The sequence below is a fragment of the Melozone crissalis genome, unplaced genomic scaffold (assembly GCF_028551555.1).
Source record: "Melozone crissalis strain CALT ecotype California unplaced genomic scaffold, PUWL_Pcris_2 ptg000063l_1, whole genome shotgun sequence".
Lineage (NCBI taxonomy): Eukaryota > Metazoa > Chordata > Aves > Passeriformes > Passerellidae > Melozone > Melozone crissalis.
This window is the reverse complement of record NW_026535841.1, coordinates 13600828-13620934: the sequence shown is the minus strand read 5'-3', so window position 1 is coordinate 13620934 and position 20107 is coordinate 13600828. Positions and strand designations below refer to the sequence as shown.

The 20107-nt window shown below is 52.2% G+C and overlaps 1 protein-coding gene across 1 annotated transcript in view; it reads left to right on the top strand.

Moving 5' to 3' along the window:
- NCOR2 (nuclear receptor corepressor 2) overlaps positions 1-20107 on the top strand; it is a 174492-nt gene that overhangs the window by 55339 nt on the left and 99046 nt on the right. The window contains exons 5-6 of the mRNA XM_054288473.1: positions 4717-4896; positions 10022-10135. Coding sequence (XP_054144448.1) covers positions 4717-4896; positions 10022-10135 — 294 coding nt within the window. The remainder of the gene's footprint in view (positions 1-4716; positions 4897-10021; positions 10136-20107) is intronic.

Here is a 20107-nt window from a genome sequence, read left to right as displayed (position 1 = left end):
GTCAGGATTTCCGAGTTTGCCCCGTTATTTTGGGCGGTCTCTGAGCCCGTGAAGGTGTTTGTTTGGTGGTGCTGCTGTAGAATTGTGCAGTGTGAGATCCAGAGGCAGCAGCTGCTCACTGAACACCACGGAGCAGCTCCTTAGAGCACGAGCAAGTTTTGTAAAACCAGATACAAGCTTTGGTTACTGCATTTACTGAGGCTCTGGCTGGCAAGGTTTTACCACCCTCGTAAATCAGCCGGGCAGGGGAGGCAGGAGGGAGGGGTCAGCATTTGGGACTGGTTTTGCAATTAAATTGCTTCAAGCTGTTGAAACATGGGGGGAAGTTTTTTGACCTACTTTCGTGCAGGCTTTAGAAATTGTTGGGATGTTTTCTGCTCTGTCTGCGTGGAATTCAGCTGGGTTACAGAGGAAAGGAATTTCGTGGGCCTGCTCGTAAAGTCAGATCTATTAAAAAAAAAATAAATTAAATTAAAAAAAAACTCGGCTTTGTCTTCAGACAGCTCCTTGGTCTCCAGCTCCATGAATTCCCATGAGAGTATGTAGTAAGTGAAAGAGATCCCTGTTGTGCACATGCCATGGAGGAAGGAAGATGATGATGCCCTGGTCCCACACCTGGCATCCCTTGGGGTTGGCCTTGCAGGGGAACACCCAGGTGCTCCCCAGAGCACACTCAGGTCTCCATCCCGTTCTGGCAGCCAAGCAAGAGCCCAGCAGAATTTAAGAATTCAAAGCTCATTTGGAGGGCCAGGCAGCAGAAAGAGCCGTTAGCACAGCAGATGGCCAGGAACAAAGGAATTGCAGTAACTCGATGTACTTTTCACTGCTCAGACTCCCTGACTTTTTGTACTCGTGCACCTCCCCAGGGAAAGGAGACATTAATTTTCAGCTCCATAACTTTTCCCCTCTGTCAGTGCTGTCATGCTGGGGCTTAAGATATGTCAGAATGTGTTGGACACTTTTCCAATTAAAAAACCAAATTCCTTCAGTCTGTATTTGGCTCACTTAGGAGTTTTATATGTGTGTTTTTACCTAAAAACCTGACTGGGGTGTTGCTTTCCTGCTTGGTTCCCATCCCAGGGAGTGTGGGAAGCCCTGGGGGCTCAGAGTGTGCTCAGAGTGTGATGCTGCTCATCCCTGGGCTGCTGGGCAGGCAGGATGAGCTGCTGGCTCTGCAGTCCCCACATGGATGGGCTTTGGGAGGGATATTGGCTGGGGATGTTCTGGAATGTTCTCTGGCTCTGGGCTGCCATGGGAGGCTCAGGTGGTGGAGGCATCCCCACAAGGAGATCCCCAAGTTCCTGTGAGATTTTTTTTGGGATTAATTTGAGCACAAATTGAGTGGCCCCAGCCTGCCCTCCCTGCTTTGGCAGTCTCCTCCAGCCCTGAGGACAGGAGATGTGTGAGTGGGCAGGAGCTGGAGATAACACCTCTTAATCCCTCCTGGTGCTGCAGCAGGAAATGCTGCTGCTGGCTGATAATTAGAAAGTGAACAGACTGTGGAAGAGATGATGTTGGCATCCCTAAATCTCTGTCCTGGGCTTGGGGGAACATCACTAATGATCTGGATTAGAGAGGCAGAGAGGCCTGGGCTCAGGGAGGATGATATGTAGGGCAAACAGCGAGTGCTGAGACCCTGAGCTCAGCCAGGCAGGCAGCTCTGCTCTCCTGGGACACACTGCTGGGCTCTGGGGCTTTGGGAGCTCCAGCTGATGCAGTCAGGGGATCAGCAAGGTCAAAATGCACTTTGCAGTGAGAGTTAGGTGCAGATGGAGCGGAGCTCCCCATGTGCTGTCTCCTGAGGGCTGAAAAAATGACCCTGCAGGAAGGCTGGGCTGCATCCAGCTGTAGGTGCTGAGCTGAAATGGGGCTCAGATGTGTTTTTAAATCCCTCCACCTCACATGACTTCTCTGTGAGTATCACAAGCTGGGTCAGTAATGCAAAATAAGCAGGTGGAGATGGGCTGGGGCAGGTTCCACTGTGTCCTGGGACCACACTTGGGGCTCCCAGTGAAATTTTTTCTTGTGACCCCAATGTTGGTGTGTTTGAAGGCTGGGACAAATTCACCTGGAGCCTCACTTGCTCTTCAAGGCATCAATAGGCAGTTGGCTTATCCTCTTCCTTCCTCTCTTTTCTGCATGTATTTGAAGTCATTGCTTACTAGTGAATAGCAGGCTTGCTCCGTTAGCTGTGTTGGGAATTTTTATTCCTAAGCATGTAGAAGAAACCCACCCCAAAGTCTGGCCTTGCTCTTTGACAACCTCCTCAGTGATAATTGTTTTCTTCAGTGCCAGCACCTCCTCTTGCTGCAGGGAGGTTTGTGCAGCCTCTGCCCCCCTCACACCCACCCTTGTTATCATATAAATCGCAAAACAAGGCCAGGGATAAACAGGAGCTGCAGTAGCTGTTAGCCATGTGTAAAAACAAATCACATGGAAACAGTATAATTACTGAGAAAATATCAACTTGAGTAATGCAGTAATTGTTTTCTTCCCTCCAGCAGATTTATTCCACCTCTCCTGGCTCTTGCTGGTTGGGAAGTCTGTGACTTCACGTTAATAAGGAGAATTTCACATTTCACACTGCAGTTGCTCAGGGTATGACACTGTCTAGAGCAGGGGAATATATTTTGAGGGTTTCTTGAGAGCTGTAGGAAGCAGAGCACTGGTTGAAATATCTGACCATGGGGGTCTTGCCCATGCTCTGAGCAGACTCTGGTTTGGGCACACCTCTTTTCAAGCCACTTTTGTGATTTATGAGAGCTTCTTTATGCCTTGCATCAATCCCTGATCTCTGCTTTTTGGATGTCAGCACTGCACAGACGAGATTTTTGTTTTTTTCCTTTAGTTTTGTTTTTTCCTTCTTTTTGCTGCTTGTCATTTTGTTGATTTAGAGAGGTGCTTGTGACATGAGAGTGCCCAGTATGTGAGGAGCAAGGACATTGCCTCTCTCTACTGCTGTAATCATCTCCTAATACCCGATGATGATGATGATGATGTTTGTGCTGTGACTTGCAGCTATTTCCCTTACTCAGCTTTGCTGCTCTTTTTTTCACATTCCACAAGGTAAAAAGATGAAAATGTATCAGGACCCAGGTTCCCAAGGTGTTTTGTTCCAAGTAGGAGTTTAAAGATGCCCTGTCCTGCACATTGGCAGACAAGAGGAAGTATCATTTGTTTCATGTGCACAGTGAGGGCCTTTCTCTCCTGCATTTTTGGCAGGTAGGTTCCTTTCCTTTAGAAAAACCTACCCACTGCCACTTCCCCTTCCTGTGCCTTAATCTGAACAAGATTTCATGAACAGCTAATTTATCTTTTGCTTTTTGTGGTTGTCCTGCTCCTCTTGAGTTGAGAAAAAACCAAAACCACAAAAAAAAAACCCCAGTTGTGGAGATCACAAAGCCTTCCCATGTCAGCAGACTGACCATTTTTGATGTCTAATGCTGGGAAAGTAAAACAAGACAGGATCTTCTTGAAAGACATCAAGAAGGATGTCCTTCTAGCTTCTCTTCTGGATGGATGCTGGACACAGCCAGCTTAGCCTTGTGGTGCCCTTGTGTTCCTTTGTGGGTGGATGGGCTGAGGCAGGATGGTGAGAGCACAGAACAGTGTTGGCTTTCTGAGGGCTGCAGTTACAAAGGTGGCAGAGTTGTGGGAGCTCCTTGCCTTGTTTGCCTGCCCCATCCCTCCCTCCCTCCCCTCGCAGCAGCTGCCCTGTGCTGCCTGCCCAGCCTGGCACTGGTTTAGGGTTACCACTGGAGCCACTGCTCCTCCTCTCCCCCTCCAGGAAAAGAAATCCATCCACTCACTAAGCAAATGAATAGATAAACTTCTAATTAAGGCTCTGGGTGGCTGCCAGAGAGGAGCGTCCTGGGTCAGGGCAGGCTGGTGCTGTGCTGTGATCCCATCTGTGTGGTGGTGGCTGTTCAACAGCTGCCTCAGCCCAGGTGTGCTCACCTGTGGTGGGCAGGCTCCTCCAGGCAGCTTCCCTCTGCCCTGGGTCATTATTGCTGCTCCCTGTCATGTCCATGGAGGTTTTGCTGATCTCTCCAGTCTCTCTGACTTGAAGGCTCTTGTTGAGCTGAGAGCCTCTTCACCTGGAATTTGAAAAATGTCAGTTTGGTCTGTTTTTATCTTGGCTCACCTATCCCCTTTTTCTCCATATTTGGGTGGATGCATTCAGCATGCAACACTCAGAGTTATCCCCAGGGTTTGGGAAGAGATGGAGAAAGACAGCCGTGAAGGAGCTAGGAGCCTGCTTTCCTCCCAAGGGCTGCCCTCCCAGCCCCTTTCCTTCAGCGTGGTTCATGCTGCTCTTGTCTCTGTGGCACAAGGAGGATGTGATTGTGGTGTCTCATTTGTGCCTTGAGCCCTCTGAAGGGACAGTGGTGCTGGGAGCTGCTGAATATGGATGGTTTATTGATCCTGTGAGAACATGAGCAGCTCTCAAGGTGGTGGGAGCCACTGAGGCTTTGTCAGGAGGGAGAGCTGCTGTCGTGTCCCTGGGAGAATAACCTGGTTGTCTTTGGAGCTGCTGGAGGCTGTGGAGCCCTGTGGTGATGTGATCTGACAGCTGGTACTCCCTCGTCTAGCAGGTTTTTTTGAGGGTTCTGTGCATCTCAGGAGGCTGGGAACGGGCCAGGGAGCTGTGGGAGGATGAGAGAAGGATCCAGAGTCTCCTGGGAGAGAGCTGATGTGCTGTTTCACCCCTGGCAGGAGCGCGGCCTGCCTGGCAAGCTGGAGCCCGTGTCCCCCGTGAGCCCCGCGCACGGCGAGGCCGAGCTGGAGCTGCTGCCCGCGCGGCTCTCCAAGGAGGAGCTGATCCAGAACATGGACCGCGTGGACCGCGAGATCACCATGGTGGAGCAGCAGATCTCCAAGCTGAAGAAGAAGCAGGTAGGAGGCTGTGGTGTGCAGGGGAGCACGTGTCCTCGCTTCTGCATGCTGCCACAGGGCCCGTCCTTGTCCCTGCGTGGCCACAGGAGGGGAAGTGGCAGTGCCAGTGCACGGGATCAGCTGTGTCCCTGCTGTGACACGGGTGGTGGCTGCTGTGCCTGCAGTCTGGAGCTGCTGGTCACACGATGCTTTGGAAACCCGGCTCGTGGCTCTGTGCATGTCAGAGAACCTAAAAGAGAGAAAAATGTGTCCTCAGTGCCTTGGCAGTGGATGTGCAGGTGGTGAGCAGCAGAGCTGGAAGCACAGCCTGGCTTGTTCGAGTCATTGGACAGCCCAGTGCAGCACCAGGTCCTTTATTTCTCTTTATTTCTCCTTTCCAGCAATTGTCTCTCCCCAGTGCTGCTGTTGCTGCCAGTGTTCAGTACGGGGCTGTTTAACATTGCTGCAATGACCAAATGTCCCTTCCAGTGCATCCAGTCCCTTTCCCTGGGGCTTGCCAGCTCTGCAGCCTTGAGCAGCATCTGGTGCAGCTCCAGTCAGGGCTGTGCTTGAGCAGGGATTGAATCTGATCTTCCTGGCTGCAGCTTTACCCTGCTCAGGAGCACTCCCCAGCAGAAGCATGGCCCACTCAGTGTTGGCCTGTACACAGTTACCATAAACCCATTAAGAGATTAATATGACAAAACCTTCAGGGACATGTGTGAAAAAACCCACAGACTTAAAGGCTTTCACTTTTTAAAGCAAATCACTGCCTCTTTTTTTCCTAGTTGTTTTATTTTCTTTGCTTGGGATGAGTTTCTCAGCTCCCTGATGGCTAACCCCAAACTGCCCAAGAGGAATGGCCTTTCTTTCCCAAGGGGCTGTAGCTGCGTTGGAATTTGGGAATGGAGCAAAACCTTTACTGTTGAAGCTCCTTAGAATGAGCATGCACTTGCTCTTCCCCATCAGATCTGTATTTTCCCATACCAAACACAGTTCCTTTCTGTCCTGCAAGACAAAGCAGGAATATTTTCATTTTGTTTTCAAACAATATGGTTTAATTAATGCCAAGGACCTTTTTTTGGCATGTGTTGCTGCAGAGGTGTCTGGGCAGAGGCAGCTGTGCTGGGGGTGAGGCAGAGCCCTGTGTGCCAGCTCACGGGGCCCAGAGGAACATCTGGAGCCATGGAAACCACAAAGGTTCCTCTTGCTGGTTTTGGGGTGAAGGCAGCCCTTCCCCTCTGCCACCTGGAGAGGACACCTGGCTGCTGGCGCATGTTTCTTACTCGCATTTGAGCAAAGAGATGCCAACCATGATCATTTCCTGCTCTGGAAAAAGGCTTCCCAAATGGGCAGGGCAGGGAAGGTCCCTGTCACGGCAGCTGGGAGCACTGACAGCTCTGATGATCCACTGCCTGGCTTTTCAGGGGTGCCGAGGAGCTCTGCTGGTGCTGACAGGAGCAGCATATGCTCCTCGCCCTTAAAATCAAACTGTCTTTCCGTGAGGAAATGGGGTTTTTATTGTTGGCTGCTCAGTTGCTTTATTTCTTCCCTAGGAACAAATTTTATGATTCTTCCTGCCCACAAAAATGCTCTGTTAAATGGGGAAGAAGGTGAAAGTGGCTGTTGGCAGTAAAAGTGTCCCCTCCCTTCCTTTTATTCTTTTTTTTTTTTTTAATTTTTGGCACATGGTGGCAAAGTTATATGGTAGCAAAACTGACCCCCCCACTATGGCCTCCTTCCCCATCCCAGTCCTCCAGCAGAGCTAGCACATCTGGGAAAAAGTGATTTTGGAGCGGGGGGTCCTGTCTGAGATGCTCCAGGAACGTTTTGTGCATCTGTGCATCTGAGCTGTCAGTGCAGGAGCACGAGTGAGGGAAAGCAGCGAGCCTGGAACAGAAACTGCTCCTGCAGGAACGTCAGTGGAGCAGGGGAGAAATCACATGCAGCCAGAATATCCTAATGCTTTTCCCCTCTGTCTTTGGGAGGCCTTCTCAGGGTAATTAAACACACTTGTATGGAAAGGCTGTGCAAAAAAAAAAAAAAAGCTTAAAAAAATCCCAACCAACCACAATCCACCATGTCTCTCTTTCTGGTTGTTCCAAAAATGGCAGGGAAGGCTCTGCCTGGACCTTGCAAGAAGCAAAGCTGAGAAACCTTCCCCAAACCCTGCACACCCCTGGCAGGAGGCCACCTCCGTCAGCCTTCCCCCGCTCATTCATGCGCCATATGCGCTCAGATCTCTCCGAGTCCTCTCTCCCCCTCTTCCTGACAGGGAAGGATAATCCTTATGCATTTATTCCTGGCAGCAGCACCGGACTCTGAAGGAGAAATAAACTGCTGGGCTGCTCCGTGCAGCGGCAGAGCCCGAGCCTCCCTGGGCGCCGCGCTCAGCCAAGGGCTCTCCGGGAGAACAACACTCCCACCTGGTGATGGAGGTGGAGCTGCTGGCTGGGAGAGCTCCGGCCTTTCCCCTTCCATTGCTCAGTTTCCTGTGCTCTCTTTGAAATGGTTTTCAGAGCTGCCCTTTGGCTGGAAGGCTCTGCTCTGCCCGGCCAGGTGAAGCATCCCAGTGCCCAGGTGTGTGTGTGACAGCCTTGGCTTCAGCAGGCAGGTGTCTGCAGCAAGGGAGCTGGTCCCTGCAGGGATGGGGCCTTCCTGAAGTATCACCCACCTTCCTGAAGTATCACCCACCTATCCCACCTTCCTGAAGTATCTCCCACCTTCCCACCAGTGCTGCAGCCTGCAGTGTCCCTCTGGAGCCCATGGTCCAGCCAAAGGGTGTCTCTCCTGGAGGGGGCACCTCTTCCACTTGGGAATGGGTTGCCCTGTGGGTGTTGGTGGCTCCTTGCATCCCTTCCACACTGCTGTCCTCCCTTTGGGAAGAGGAGGGAGGTCTTGGGCCGCCACTGCTGGGTGAGGGAGGCAGTGTGCAGCCGTCAGGACTCATCTCTCATCCCGCTCTCTCCCTGTAAAGGTCACAGTCCCAGCCTGGCTCTTGTGGCAGACCTTTAAGAAATCCATTTTGTCCCTGTCTGAGAACCCTGACCTATTTTGCTTTGCCATTTCCCACGGCTCCCAGGAGGAGCTGTCCAGGCTGCAGTCAGGTGTGCTGCCTCCAGCCCCTCCTCACATGCTCACCCAGCATCTGGCCCTTTAACATCCATACAGTGCCACACCACAGCAAGTAGAGTTGAATTCTCTACTGTATTTCAGCTATAATTAGATTTGTATTTCTTCTTCTAATGAGCTGTTTTTAATGAGCCTCCACTTAGTGGCAAACGTTCATTTCCTGATAGGCCATCAAACCCTCTCCTCTGAAATCCCTCGCTGCACACCCGACCACTTGGCAGAATTTTTGTGGGTTTCCAGAACGATGTAGCCAAGTTTTGGATGCTTTGACTTTTTTTCTTTTTAAACACAAATATTTTCCCCAAGAGAAGTAGATGTATCTGATCCCTTTTGCTGGCTTGTTCTTTGGAGTTTTTGGAGTTTATCCCATGGGAGTGAGGATGTGTGATAGGGTGCCTTAGGAGGACACCAGGGAAGAGCTGGCAGGTCCTGGAAGTGCTGCAACTGTGCCAAATTCAGCTTTGCAGCCCATGGTTTCAGCAGTGGCTTCTCGGGGAGCTCTTGTCCCCTGTGCTGTGGTTTGGGCCGCCTGAGAACAGCAGAGGGCTGAGGGCTGTTCGTGTGGTTGGAGCCTTCAGAGTGCCACCGTGGTGTGGCTGTTTGCAGGCAGGGAGGGACAGATCCCTGCAGGGCTGGGAAGGGTTCATCCCCCTCCAGGCTGGGCAGTTCCTGTCTGCTCTCACTCATGGCTGGAGTAACTCTAAGGCCATTGGTGATGCCAATTTATGGGATACATGCTCTCCTGCACTGCCAGAGCCTGCTCCCCACTCTGGCTGGTAACAGCAGCTTTTTTGGCCTTACCTTGGTGTTCCCCATACTGCTGCTTCTCCCTCTATGGGGAGAGGTATCCACCTATGGGGAGGTGGAGTGCACAGCATGGGGGGCTTCATCTATTGAAATGCAATTTTAGGAGTGTGAGTTTTCTCAGCCAAGCCATTCAGCCCGTCAGGGTGCTTAAGTGCTTTCTTGGGTTCATCCCAAATGCATCCTCCTATCCTGGTGTGCTTGAGGTGTCATCAGCAGGAGCAGAGGTGATGGGGAGGAGGAAGAGATGCTGACCTTCTTCTCAGGCCACAGCCACCACTGTCTCTGGGAAATCAGTGCTGTGCTCTGGTGCATGCCAAGTCCCAGCTGCATTTTCTTCCTCACTCGATTTTCCTCATGCTTCAACAGGGGATGCTTTAGCTGCAGGAAGAAAAAACAACGGCAAAGATTTGGAGATGAGAGCCTAGCAGGGAAAACACCCTCAGTGTTTTTGAGAGGCGCTCCCTCTCCCGTGCCTGTGCTGCCCCGCAGCTGCCGCGCTCGGCTGCGCTCTCCCTCCTCAGCTCTCCCTCCTCAGCCTGGCCCCAGGAGCAGCCTGCAGCAATCTGGGATTTCCTCTTTCAGCTGAGCAGTTCCTCAGACTTACGGGCAGGGCTGGGATGTCTCCTCCCACCTCAGCGTTGCAGGTGGAATGTCAGGTTTAGCTGCTGACCAGGTGATATTGCAAAGTGCAGGGGTGGCTGGTGCACGAGTCATTAATGGAGCACAGTCATCCCGAGGCATGTCCTCCAACCTCTCCATTGGGAGGTGAAGCTGAGGGTGGAGAGCAGCCTTGCTCATCACCTCATCCCTGGCTCGTCCACCTCTCCCTGCACGCAGCAGCAGCTCCAGAGGCAGGTAGCAGCACGGAGCCGGGCTGGAGCTGTGGTTTCATTTAAGTGTTCCCAGTAAAATCGTTATTTCTAGCCTGGGGCCCGTTCCAGGAGGCTCCTTTGAGGCAGGTCCTCATCCTCCATACCCCAAGCACGCCGAGCCACGAGCACAGGGCCGGTGCCTGGGGCAGGCAGCGCTGCGCCTGCGTGGCCGGGGCTGCTGGAGCTCTCCTCCCTCTCCCCTGGCTGGCTGGAACTCTCCTGCCATGGCGCTCTCTGCCTCGCTCAGGGCACCTCAGAGAGTCTCGTGTGGACAGGGACGGCTGCGTTCCTTGCTGTGACTCACCCTCCTCCTCCTCCCCCCTCTCCTTCCACAGCAACAGTTGGAGGAAGAAGCAGCCAAACCACCAGAGCCTGAAAAACCCATCTCTCCCCCTCCTATCGAGTCCAAACATCGCAGCTTGGTGCAGATCATCTACGACGAGAACAGGGTGAGTCTGGAGGTGGTGGAGGGGCAAATGTGAGATTGTGCCGTGTCACCATGGCCAGGGATGATGGAGAGATTGGTGGGGATCAGGTGGGGGGTTTTCCTGGCTGTTACCTTTGGGGTGGAGGCCATGGGAGTGGGATGGATGGAGCCCTGTCAGAATGGTGCAGATGAGCACTAATGTCTTCTGAAGAACCTGCCCAGGGGGTTTCCTGTGATCAGCCTTAGAGATGCTTCAGACTCCTCTCTGCTAAACAGTTTGCTTCATCCTCTCCTTTGGAGTGAACCAGCTTGAAAGCTGCCTCAAGGGGTGGGCTCTGACGTGGTGGGTGGGCTGCATGGATGGAGGGTGACATCTGTGCTGCTCTAATGCTGACAGGCCAGCTGTGAGCTCTCCTGGCTGTCCCTAAGCCCCCCAGGCTGGAGCAGCAAGGATGTGGATGCAGCCATGGCTGGATTTGTGGATATTTGATGCTGTAAATAGCATTAGCAAAGGTCAGGCTGGCATCCCTGGCTCTGGATCTCTGCCTTGACCGCTCATTTATCAGCCCTTGCCTGTAACAGGAGCCCGAGGAGAGATGAATTTTGCTGTGTGCATCGGAGCGAGGCTCAGAAATTGGGCCCTTTGGTAGATAATCAAGCATATTCATTTTCATTTAGGTGTTGGATAAAAAGGATGATTTTGCATAAAAGGAAAACTACCAGTCGCTAATTATTTTGAATTGCGAGGCCTGCGATTTCACTGGGAGCTGCAGAAATCCAGGTGCCTGACTCCTAAAAAGAAAAAAAATAAAATCGCCTACCCTGCGCTCCCAGGCAGGGCAATTTTCCTGGTTTTCCTTTTTCCATCTGCTGCTCTCCCTGAGCAGTGGGAACCCAGAGCTGGCACGGTCTGTTGTGTGAGTGGGTGAAGGCTGAGGTCGATGTGATTGCAGCATTAGCAGGCGCCAGCTGGTGATGGCTGCACAGCTCTGGGCTTTGGGGGCACTGCTGAGTGTTCTCAAAGCCATTCTCATCACCAAGGGCCCTCTCTGGGGGTGCTAGGATAGATGACTTGTGCCTCCTGTGCAAGGGGGAGGCTCAAAAGTGAGCTCTTAAACATTTGTATTCCTGTTCATTTGAGCCCCATCCTCCTTGTGTAGCTGAACCACATTACAAGGGGAAGAAATGGGTGGTGGTGGTGAGGCAGGGGGGAAAGGTGATCTTCAGCCCTCACATCCCCGGCAGCCTGCGTTGTGGCAGTCCCCATTAGCTGGAGCTCGGGGCTGGGTGTCCTGCCAACCCCCTGTCCTGCTTTGTCACCTCTTGTCTCTGCCCCTGCCAGCAGAAGGGTCACACATTCCCTCCCACCACCCTCTCACAGCAGGCAGGATCTGCTCTCCAAGCCTCACCATCACTCAGGTGGTCCCTTGGCATTTCTGCCCTGTCCCATGGGTGATTGGCAGAGATTGTGGAGGGCAAGCATGGAGTTCTACATTTCCCCTGGAGAGTCCATGGCCATAAGCCCTGGGACACTGTCACACACAGTGCCCATGGCCATAAGCCCTGGGACACTGTCACACACAGTGCCCATGGCCATAACCCCTGGGACACTGTCACGCAGTGCTCAGAGCTGGTGGTGTCCCTTTGTCAGTATGAGGGGGATCCCAGCCAGCTTGGTGCCAGGGGTTTCACCATGAACCTTTGTGATGGGTGCACTCATTCCAGGTGGGTGTCCAGCAAACAAAGGTCACGTTGGACACCATATGTTTGTATCATTTCAAATCAGGCTCTGTGTTCATGTCTGAATTCTGCCAGGGATGGGCAAACAATGATTCTTCCCTGTTCTTGTCAAGTTCCCTTGCGTGTCGTGTGTGAGGAGCCCATCTGTGGGCAGGAGACTCCAACCAACAACCTTCCCTTTGGCTCGACAGAAACCAGAGCAGGCTGCAGGCAGGTTCCTCCTTTGGAGAGGACAGGATCAGTCTGTGGGCCTCAGAGCACTGGCAGCATCCCTGGCCAGCTGGGATGGCTGAGGGTGGAAGGAGCCTTTCCTGCACCGCAGCAGGGAGAGGCTGAGCTGGGGCTGCAGGGAAAGGAGTGCTGAGTGTTGTCTTTGTCAGAGCTCCAGTGACAAGGGTGGGAATCAGGATGTAATTGCCCTTCTGAAGAACATTCAGGGGCTCAGCTTTCAGCCTCTCTGTACTGAATGTTTGGGATGCATTTTAGTGGTGATTGCTCTGCCTTTGGGGCCAAGAGGAGGAAAGCTGGAAGAGGAGGGGTCTTGGGATTAGAGTCAGTTGAGATTGTGAGTTGGAAAAGAGTGAATGGTGGTCAGCAATAGGGTGGGTTTGATGGCAGCAGATCCTCCAGGTGTTTCTATCTCTGTGAATGTGGGAGAGGCCCAGACACTCCTGTGCTGACCTCCAGCTTTGCAATTAATTGCAAGGTGAGTTGATAGGAGCAAAGGCTGCAAGCCAGATAGAAATGTATTGATTTAGAGTGATGAAGGTCACTGAGCCAAATTTTAAGCTTTTCTGCCTCTTCTGTGCCGTGGAAAAGCAGTGAAGTTGATGCCTGGAGGTCTACTTGTGGGAAAAGCGTTGGTAATGGCTGAGCCAGGGCTCCAGCCCTTGCACAAAGGGAAGGAAAGCCAGATTTACTCGCATGGCTTGGCTTGTGGCTTGCTTGAGGGAGGCAGTGCACGCTAAGAAATGCAAATAAAAAGAGGATATTCAGGCCTCAGGAGGAGGCGAGAAAGGAAAGCACCCCAGAAGTGCTGGCAAAGCCTGAAACGATCTTTAAAGAGCAACGTTGTGGAAGGGGCAGCAAGCCAGCCCTTGTGCCAATCCCTGAGCAGGTGGGAGGCAGGGGCTTCTGCTGGCTCTGGCTGGGCCCTGTGTGTGAAGCTGGGCGCTCTGTGTATGAGGCTGGGCTGGGCTCTGTGTGTGAAGCTGGGCTCTGTTTGAAGCAGGGCTCTGTGTGAAGCTGGGCCTTCTGTGAGGCTGGGCTCTCTGGCTCTGTGTGAAGCTGGGGCTCTGTGTGTGAAGCTGGGCTCTGTGTGTGAAGCAGGGCTCTGTGTGAAGCTGGGCTCTCTGGCTCTGTGTGAAGCTGGGGCTCTGTGTGTGAGGCTGGGCTCTGTTTGAAGCACGGCTCTGTGTGAAGCTGGGCTCTCTGGCTCTGTGTGAAGCTGGGCCCTCTGTGAGGCTGGGGCTCTCTGGCTCTGTGTGAAGCTGGGCCCTCTGTGTGTGAGGCTGGGGCTCTCTGGCTCTGTGTGAAGCTGGGCCCTCTGTGTGTGAGGCTGGGGCTCTCTGGCTCTGTGTGAAGCTGGGGCTCTGTGTGTGAGGCTGGGCTCTGTTTGAAGCAGGGCTCTGTGTGAAGCTGGGCTCTCTGTGTGTGAGGCTGGGGCTCTCTGGCTCTGTGTGAAGCTGGGCCCTCTGTGTGTGAGGCTGGGGCTCTCTGGCTCTGTGTGAAGCTGGGCCCTCTGTGAGGCTGGGGCTCTCTGGCTCTGTGTGAAGCTGGGCCCTCTGTGTGTGAGGCTGGGCTCTGTTTGAAGCACGGCTCTGTGTGAAGCTGGGCTCTCTGGCTCTGTGTGAAGCTGGGCCCTCTGTGTGTGAGGCTGGGGCTCTCTGGCTCTGTGTGAAGCTGGGCCCTCTGTGAGGCTGGGGCTCTCTGGCTCTGTGTGAAGCTGGGGCTCTGTGTGTGAGGCTGGGCTCTGTTTGAAGCAGGGCTCTGTGTGAAGCTGGGGCTCTGTGTGTGAGGCTGGGGCTCTCTGGCTCTGTGTCCCCCGGGCACAGGCGCTGCCCTGCCCGTTCCCACCACCCCTGCCAGCCCCTCAGAGCCGCACACTGCCCGCAGTCATAGCCCAACAAAGGAGGCACCAGAACGGGCCATGGGAGCGGAGGGGTTACCTGAGGACGCGCAGCTAGAAAAGCCGGAAAATCAAGTTAGCCAGCCATTCTGTGACCTACTTTCCTTTTGGCGATAGCTGTGGCTTTGCAGGCGTGAATGGTTTCTAATTTTAGCTTATGGTTCATCAGGGAAGTCTATATATTTTTCTCACCACCGAGCATGGGATGGATGCGGGGTTGGGATGAGGGCGGCGCTGGGCTGGATCCCATTTTCTCCAAATTCAGGTTTTCTGATGCTAAATGCCCATCACGCTGCCGTTCCCTCTTGTGACCTACTTAACGTGTGTGATTTGAAAAGTTCCTCGGTGTCAGAGAGGATAATTATGGAAAATGTGACCTGTAATCCCCTCTTGCCACACTCTGCTGGACATGTAATTGATTTCCAGAGAAAAAAGGTGACTGTACAAATTCTGCTGGGGGAGAGTGGAGAGAAGCTGCTCTTGACTGCAGTCAAATCCTGGGCTATGAGGCTGTGGTTGCATTTGGGAAGCTTTTAGGGGACTTGGATTGTAGAGGACCAGTTGATATTCAAGATCCAGGTGCCTTTTCCCCTGCTGTGTGCTGACCCACACCATTTTCTCTTGTGTCCAAAGATGGGCTGTGAAGTCGCACCCAAAAATGTACTTGTTGGGAAATCTTTGCAGTATAACACAGAAAAACACACATTTGTGTATCTGAGCCAAAATTTCAACCATAAGTGTCAACTGTACCATTTCTGAAAGGATTATGAGAAAGGGAGTGAACATTTTTGGTACTGTCTGTGGACTAACCTGACAACAGACAGTGGGCAGCATTGACAGAAGCATTTGAGTCATATTTTCAAAAGTGTGTTCATCCTTGAAGAAACAAAATTGTGTTTGAAAACAGTTCTGGGGGCTAAAATTGCCAAGAGCCATTGAAAAGTGCCATGGGAAGCTCAGGGGACAGTTTTGGCTGCAGGGTGCTCAGGGGCTCCTCTCCAGGAGCTGGGTGCTGGGAGGGTGGCACAGAACTACCTGGAAAAATCAGATTGGGATGGATGCCTCGGTTAATCCAGAGGCTGACAGTGATGGAGACATTCGGGATCTCCTAAATTAAACCCTGGGAGTGATTTTAGTGTCTCCCCTGTGGAAGAAAGCTGATCTCTGCTGAGTCTGGCACCTCAGAGGTGATGGCTGTGTGACACAGCCTCCTTGAGGACTTCAATTTGCAGCTCTGGGATGTGTTATTGTATCAACAGAATTTACCCTTCTTCCACCTCAAATCCCCACAACCAGGCCCGATCAGATCATCTGTGTGTATTTTTAGCTGTAGCTTTATTCCACTGGGCATTCACAGGATTCCTTGCACCTGCCTTCCCTTGAAATCAGTTGAACATACCCGGGCTTGAAGATGTTTTTGTGCTTTAAACAGAAATTTCCAAGTCCCTTGCTGAGCCCAGGGAGGGCAGCAGCATTGCTCTGTGCCTTTCGTGGGATGCAGGGCTGGCAGTGTGTCCTGGAGGATGCTGCTACCCATCAGCCCAGCAAGGCTTGGCTGGGTGAATTCTCCTGTGCATCCCAAAAATTCCTGCTTGTGTGCACAAGAGGTACCTGTGCCATCTCTCTGACCATTGTGGTGATGTGGAGCCCACAGATGAGGGTGGTTGGAGGTCCCTGTCGTGCAGGGCTGCTGCTCAGAGGCCAGCAGACAAAGCAGCTCAGTCAGCTCCCTCTGAAACATTGCGCTCCTTTATCGCGGACGCAGAGGTCGCGTCAGGACGTGGCGTGACTCCGTCCTCTGCCGCCGTGCCAGGGAGGGGACACCTCGTGCTGTGCCCCACCACAGCAGGACCAGTCTCCCCGTGTCACCCCTGTGGGTGCCAGCAGCCAGGGGAGCCCATCCCTGCCCTGCTGTCAGCCTGGGAAAACTGGGTTTGATGCAGTGCAGGCAGCGCCAGCAGCAGCAGCAGCAGCGTCTGTCTCGCTCTTGAGATTGAGCTGGTGGAAATCAATAAGATTAAATTTTAATTCGTTTTCTGCCTTGATGCTTGTTCCTTCAAAAGGGCACAGCTATCTATCTATAAATCCAGCATTATGCTGTAAAATTGGAATTCAAAGGACTGTTTGGAACTTTTTCCATCCCCTGCTGCTGTTGTGTCTGTGCAGAGCATGTTCCCAGCTATCAGTTTACCCTCAAATACCTCCATAAAGCGTTAATGCCCCATCCATAAATAAGAGAATAAATAAATGAAGGTTTTTTGCATTGCAAAATATAATCTTGCCGTTAACCACTCACAGACACTGAGTGTGACTCAGATCCTACAGGGATTTGATGTCTGTAGAACTCTGATTTTCTATGAACTCCTGATTTACATGAGAAAGGGAGGAATGGGGCCTGCCTCGTCAGCACGGAGCTGCTGCAGTAAATAAGACCTTAACAGTAAAAGTGCTTTTGAGCATTTAATCTACGAGGCTTTTTTCAAATTCTAGTTTATGTGGTAGTTGGGATGGGGGCTTTTCATATTTGGCTGATGAAAGGGTCTTGTTTGTTTTGCTTTTGTTTCTAATAACTTTTATTCTGCCTCATCTGAGCTTGGTGATGCAAAATGGGCTTTTGGAAAGTCTGGAGGAAAACTAGAAAGGCAAGAATTCAGATACTGTTGACATTTCTACATAATAAGATTTTTAAAAAGATAAAATGTAAACAATTACCCTGGAGTCATTGGGAATATTTTAATTTTTTATTGCATTTTAAGGAAACTTTCATTTGTTTTGGCTTTTTAAAGGTCCTGGTGTCTGTTTCAGGATCTGGAGTTTCCAACAGGTGTATTGACTTTGAAGATTTGTCTGTGATTAAATGTGATATCTGTCCAGACCAGATTAGGCCATGTCCTGCTTTTCTAGGTCTTGGAAGTAGTGATGAGAACTGCAGAGATCCCAAATCTGCTGGAGGCTGGAAGGCAGACTGCAGCACAGCCCTGGCTCTTGGGTTGGGTTGGGTAACTGCTGCAGGGCTGAAATGTGGATTTCTGGAAGTTTTCTGTGCGTTGCCAACACTTTCAGCAGTTTTGGGGTGGTGGAATGCTCAGCCATGGCTTGCAGTGGCAAAGCCTTGCTGGCACATCACTTTAACCTTAGTGTGCCTTTGAAGGGCACTGTAGAAGAGAGCAGAGTGGGGTGAGAGTGAGTGTGAGTGGAACCCAGCTGCGTCTGGGGGCTCCCCACTGGCCTTGGATGGGGTGTGAGCGAGCCAAGGACTGAAACTGTCTGGCAGTGATGAGCCAAAGCCAGAGAGCAGCAAAGAACTGAAATGAGTGGTTTTGTCACACTCTGTGCAGGGTGGATGGGGAATGGTGTGAACTGGTGTGAACATGGCTCACATGTCACCGGTTTCCTCTGTTTTCTTGCTGATATGATGAGTCATCTGTAACCCCCATTGCATCACCTGCTGGCCCCAGCCTTGGGGACAGTGCTCTGTCACTGCGGGTGGGGTGGGGAGATGGCTCCAGCTCAGCACAGGGAGCTGGGGGAGCTGCATCCCACGGGCAGCCCTGGAGAGCATCCCCTGGGCCGGCTGAGAGGGGCTGGGCTCATGCCATGGAGGCTGGCTGAGGCTCCCTGTGCTCAGGGAGAGCCCAGGGGAGGGCACTGGTGCTTGGTGTGCCCAGAGCACCGTGCTGGCCGTGCCTGCAGGAGCTGTGGAGGGAGGAGTGTTAGTGCTGCTTTCCCTTCCGCAGCACTGGGGCTCATCCCACCTGCTCTGTGTGTGTGGAGAGCAGCAAATTGCAGGGGTGGTTTGGCTCTCAGAGAGAGCACGCTGAGGTTTAAAGGGCAGGAAAAAATAGTGCTTGTGGTTGTAGGAATGAAAATCTTTCCCTGTGGAACGGGCATTGCCAGGTTGCGGTTTGGTCCCAAGGTTGCGGTTTGGTCCCAGCACGTTTTGGCTGTGCTGCTTGCTTTCTGCTGCATGCACAGAGGTGTCTCTGAGGGTTTCCATGATTTCTGCTGACTTCAGCCGCACTTCTGAACTTTGTTTTGAACAAAATCCCTATCCAGCCTGCCTCTTTGCCATGCCTGCCTGGGAGATGTGGTGCCAGGACAGGAACTTTTCCCAGCACCATCCTGTGTGCACTCTCTGCCTCTGGAGAAGGGTTTTGCTTATCTGTGTGCAGGACATGGCTGGTCCCAAGCAGAACCCCTCCCATCCCAGCCCTGCAGCCTACGGGGTGCTATAAATAACCCCGGGAGCACGGTTCAGCTGCAGCAGCTTTGTGCTGCATGGAACCATGGCTGGAGCCGGTCCAAGAAAGTGCCGCCTCCTAATTTCAGATCCGCTTTCTCAAAATAACTCCCGTGTTTCCTTCTCTTCCATTTTTAAACTTGGCTTTAAGAGGAGCCCACGCAAAATCCCAGGCTCTCCCTGCTCTGGTTGTGGTTGCTCTGCTGCCTCGTGGGGCTGGCTCCTCGTCCCCACGGGAGCTCCCATGGCCGGGAAGTTGCTCTCCTGCCTGCTTTCCCCTCCCAGGCCTATTTTAAGTTTCTTCAAAGGAAAAGCAAGGGGCTGGAGTTTGCTTTGGAAGCCAAATGCTCTTCAGGCAAGAATGAAGATTTTTTTGTAGTCTGCAGGGAGGTTTTTGCTGTTGGTGAAGATCTCTTTAGCTCCAGGCCCCTTGGAGGAGCATGAGCTGGGGTAAGAGCACAATTTCCCTGCCTGTACCCCTGCCCAGGGGTAGACAGATTCTGTAGGGGCAAATCCTGCTGCCTGATACATCTGTGGGTTCCCTTCTGAATCCATGGGCCCTGCAGCAAACAGGTTTTTGTTTCAGACATGTTTCTTGAGGCACTGAGCCCTCCAAAAGTGGAGGTCCCTTCGTGAGCACCACTGCTCCACTGCTGGGGCAATATTTCAGGATTCTCTACCAGATCAAGAAAAGAGATCTTTGCCTGTGTGCTGGGGAGCTGCAGAGGGACTGTACAAGTGCTGGGGATCTTCATGTATCTCACTAGAGGTAAAGGCTTGGGTTTGCTTCTTGATGAATTTCCTTCTGTTAAACAGCAGGAACGCAAGTACAGGTGGGGTCATTCAGCAGATGTAGGATGAACCCTGTGGTTTTCTTCTGCAGGGTCCATCACTAAACATACTCCTAACAAAACCAGTATTGGAACCAAGTCCTAGGTGGCCATGCCTTTGGAAGGGAAAGGATTTACCAGGACTGCTGGTGGTCTTTAGCAAAGGTCCCACTGCTGTGGGAGGGCCTGGGGAGCTGCCTTTGTACCTGAACAGTTTGGGGTTTGCATAAATTCTCCAGTCAGGCTCTGGCTTGCTGTGTCCCTGGGCAGGAGCACGCCTCCCTGTGTCCGTCTGTCCCTAGAGATGAGCCCTGGCGTGGTGGGAACCCTCAGCCGGGTGTTTTCTGTTCTTCCCAGTTGCACTGCCAGCTCTCACCTCGCTCTGCCAGGCCTTTCAGACAGCTCCTTATGGTGCTGCTATGATCTGATAAAGGCAGCAAGGAGCATCAGCAATTACAGTGGATGTCAAGTGTTAATTGGGCAGCTTTCAAGATAGAGGAATTTCTTTGTGTACGTACAAAGATGTGACGTGCTCGGAATTGCTTCTCCTCCTGATCTTTCGTTCTGGAGACGTGTATATTGCAGTTGGTTAATGCAAGACAAATTATGTCATTCTTCTTGATTTGCCACATGTTCTGCCTGTGGTGGTTTGCCTCTGGCTTGTCTCATTAAGTTGTCTAAACATGGCAAATGCAGCAAGCTGAACATACTCAGCTTTTTCTCAAAGTTAATCTCATTGTACACAGCATCACCAGTCCCTTGCTGTGCCATCCCTGCTGCCAGGGCAGCTTCCACCAGCCCATGGTGGGACTGTCAGCCTTCAGTGAGGCTACAGTCTTCTACCCATAATTATGCAGAATGCAATTAATTCATTTGCTGCTTTTTGTCCAAGGTAAGCGTCAAAAAATTTTAGTAAGCTGATGCCTCCTGCTCAACAGCAACCAGTGGCAGGCAGGAGGGCATTGGCCAAATCATCCTCTTGGCCACTGATGTAGAGTGCTTTTAGTGGTTTTGATGATCCTTCCTCTCCTGGAAATCTTACCCCCTGGATTTAAT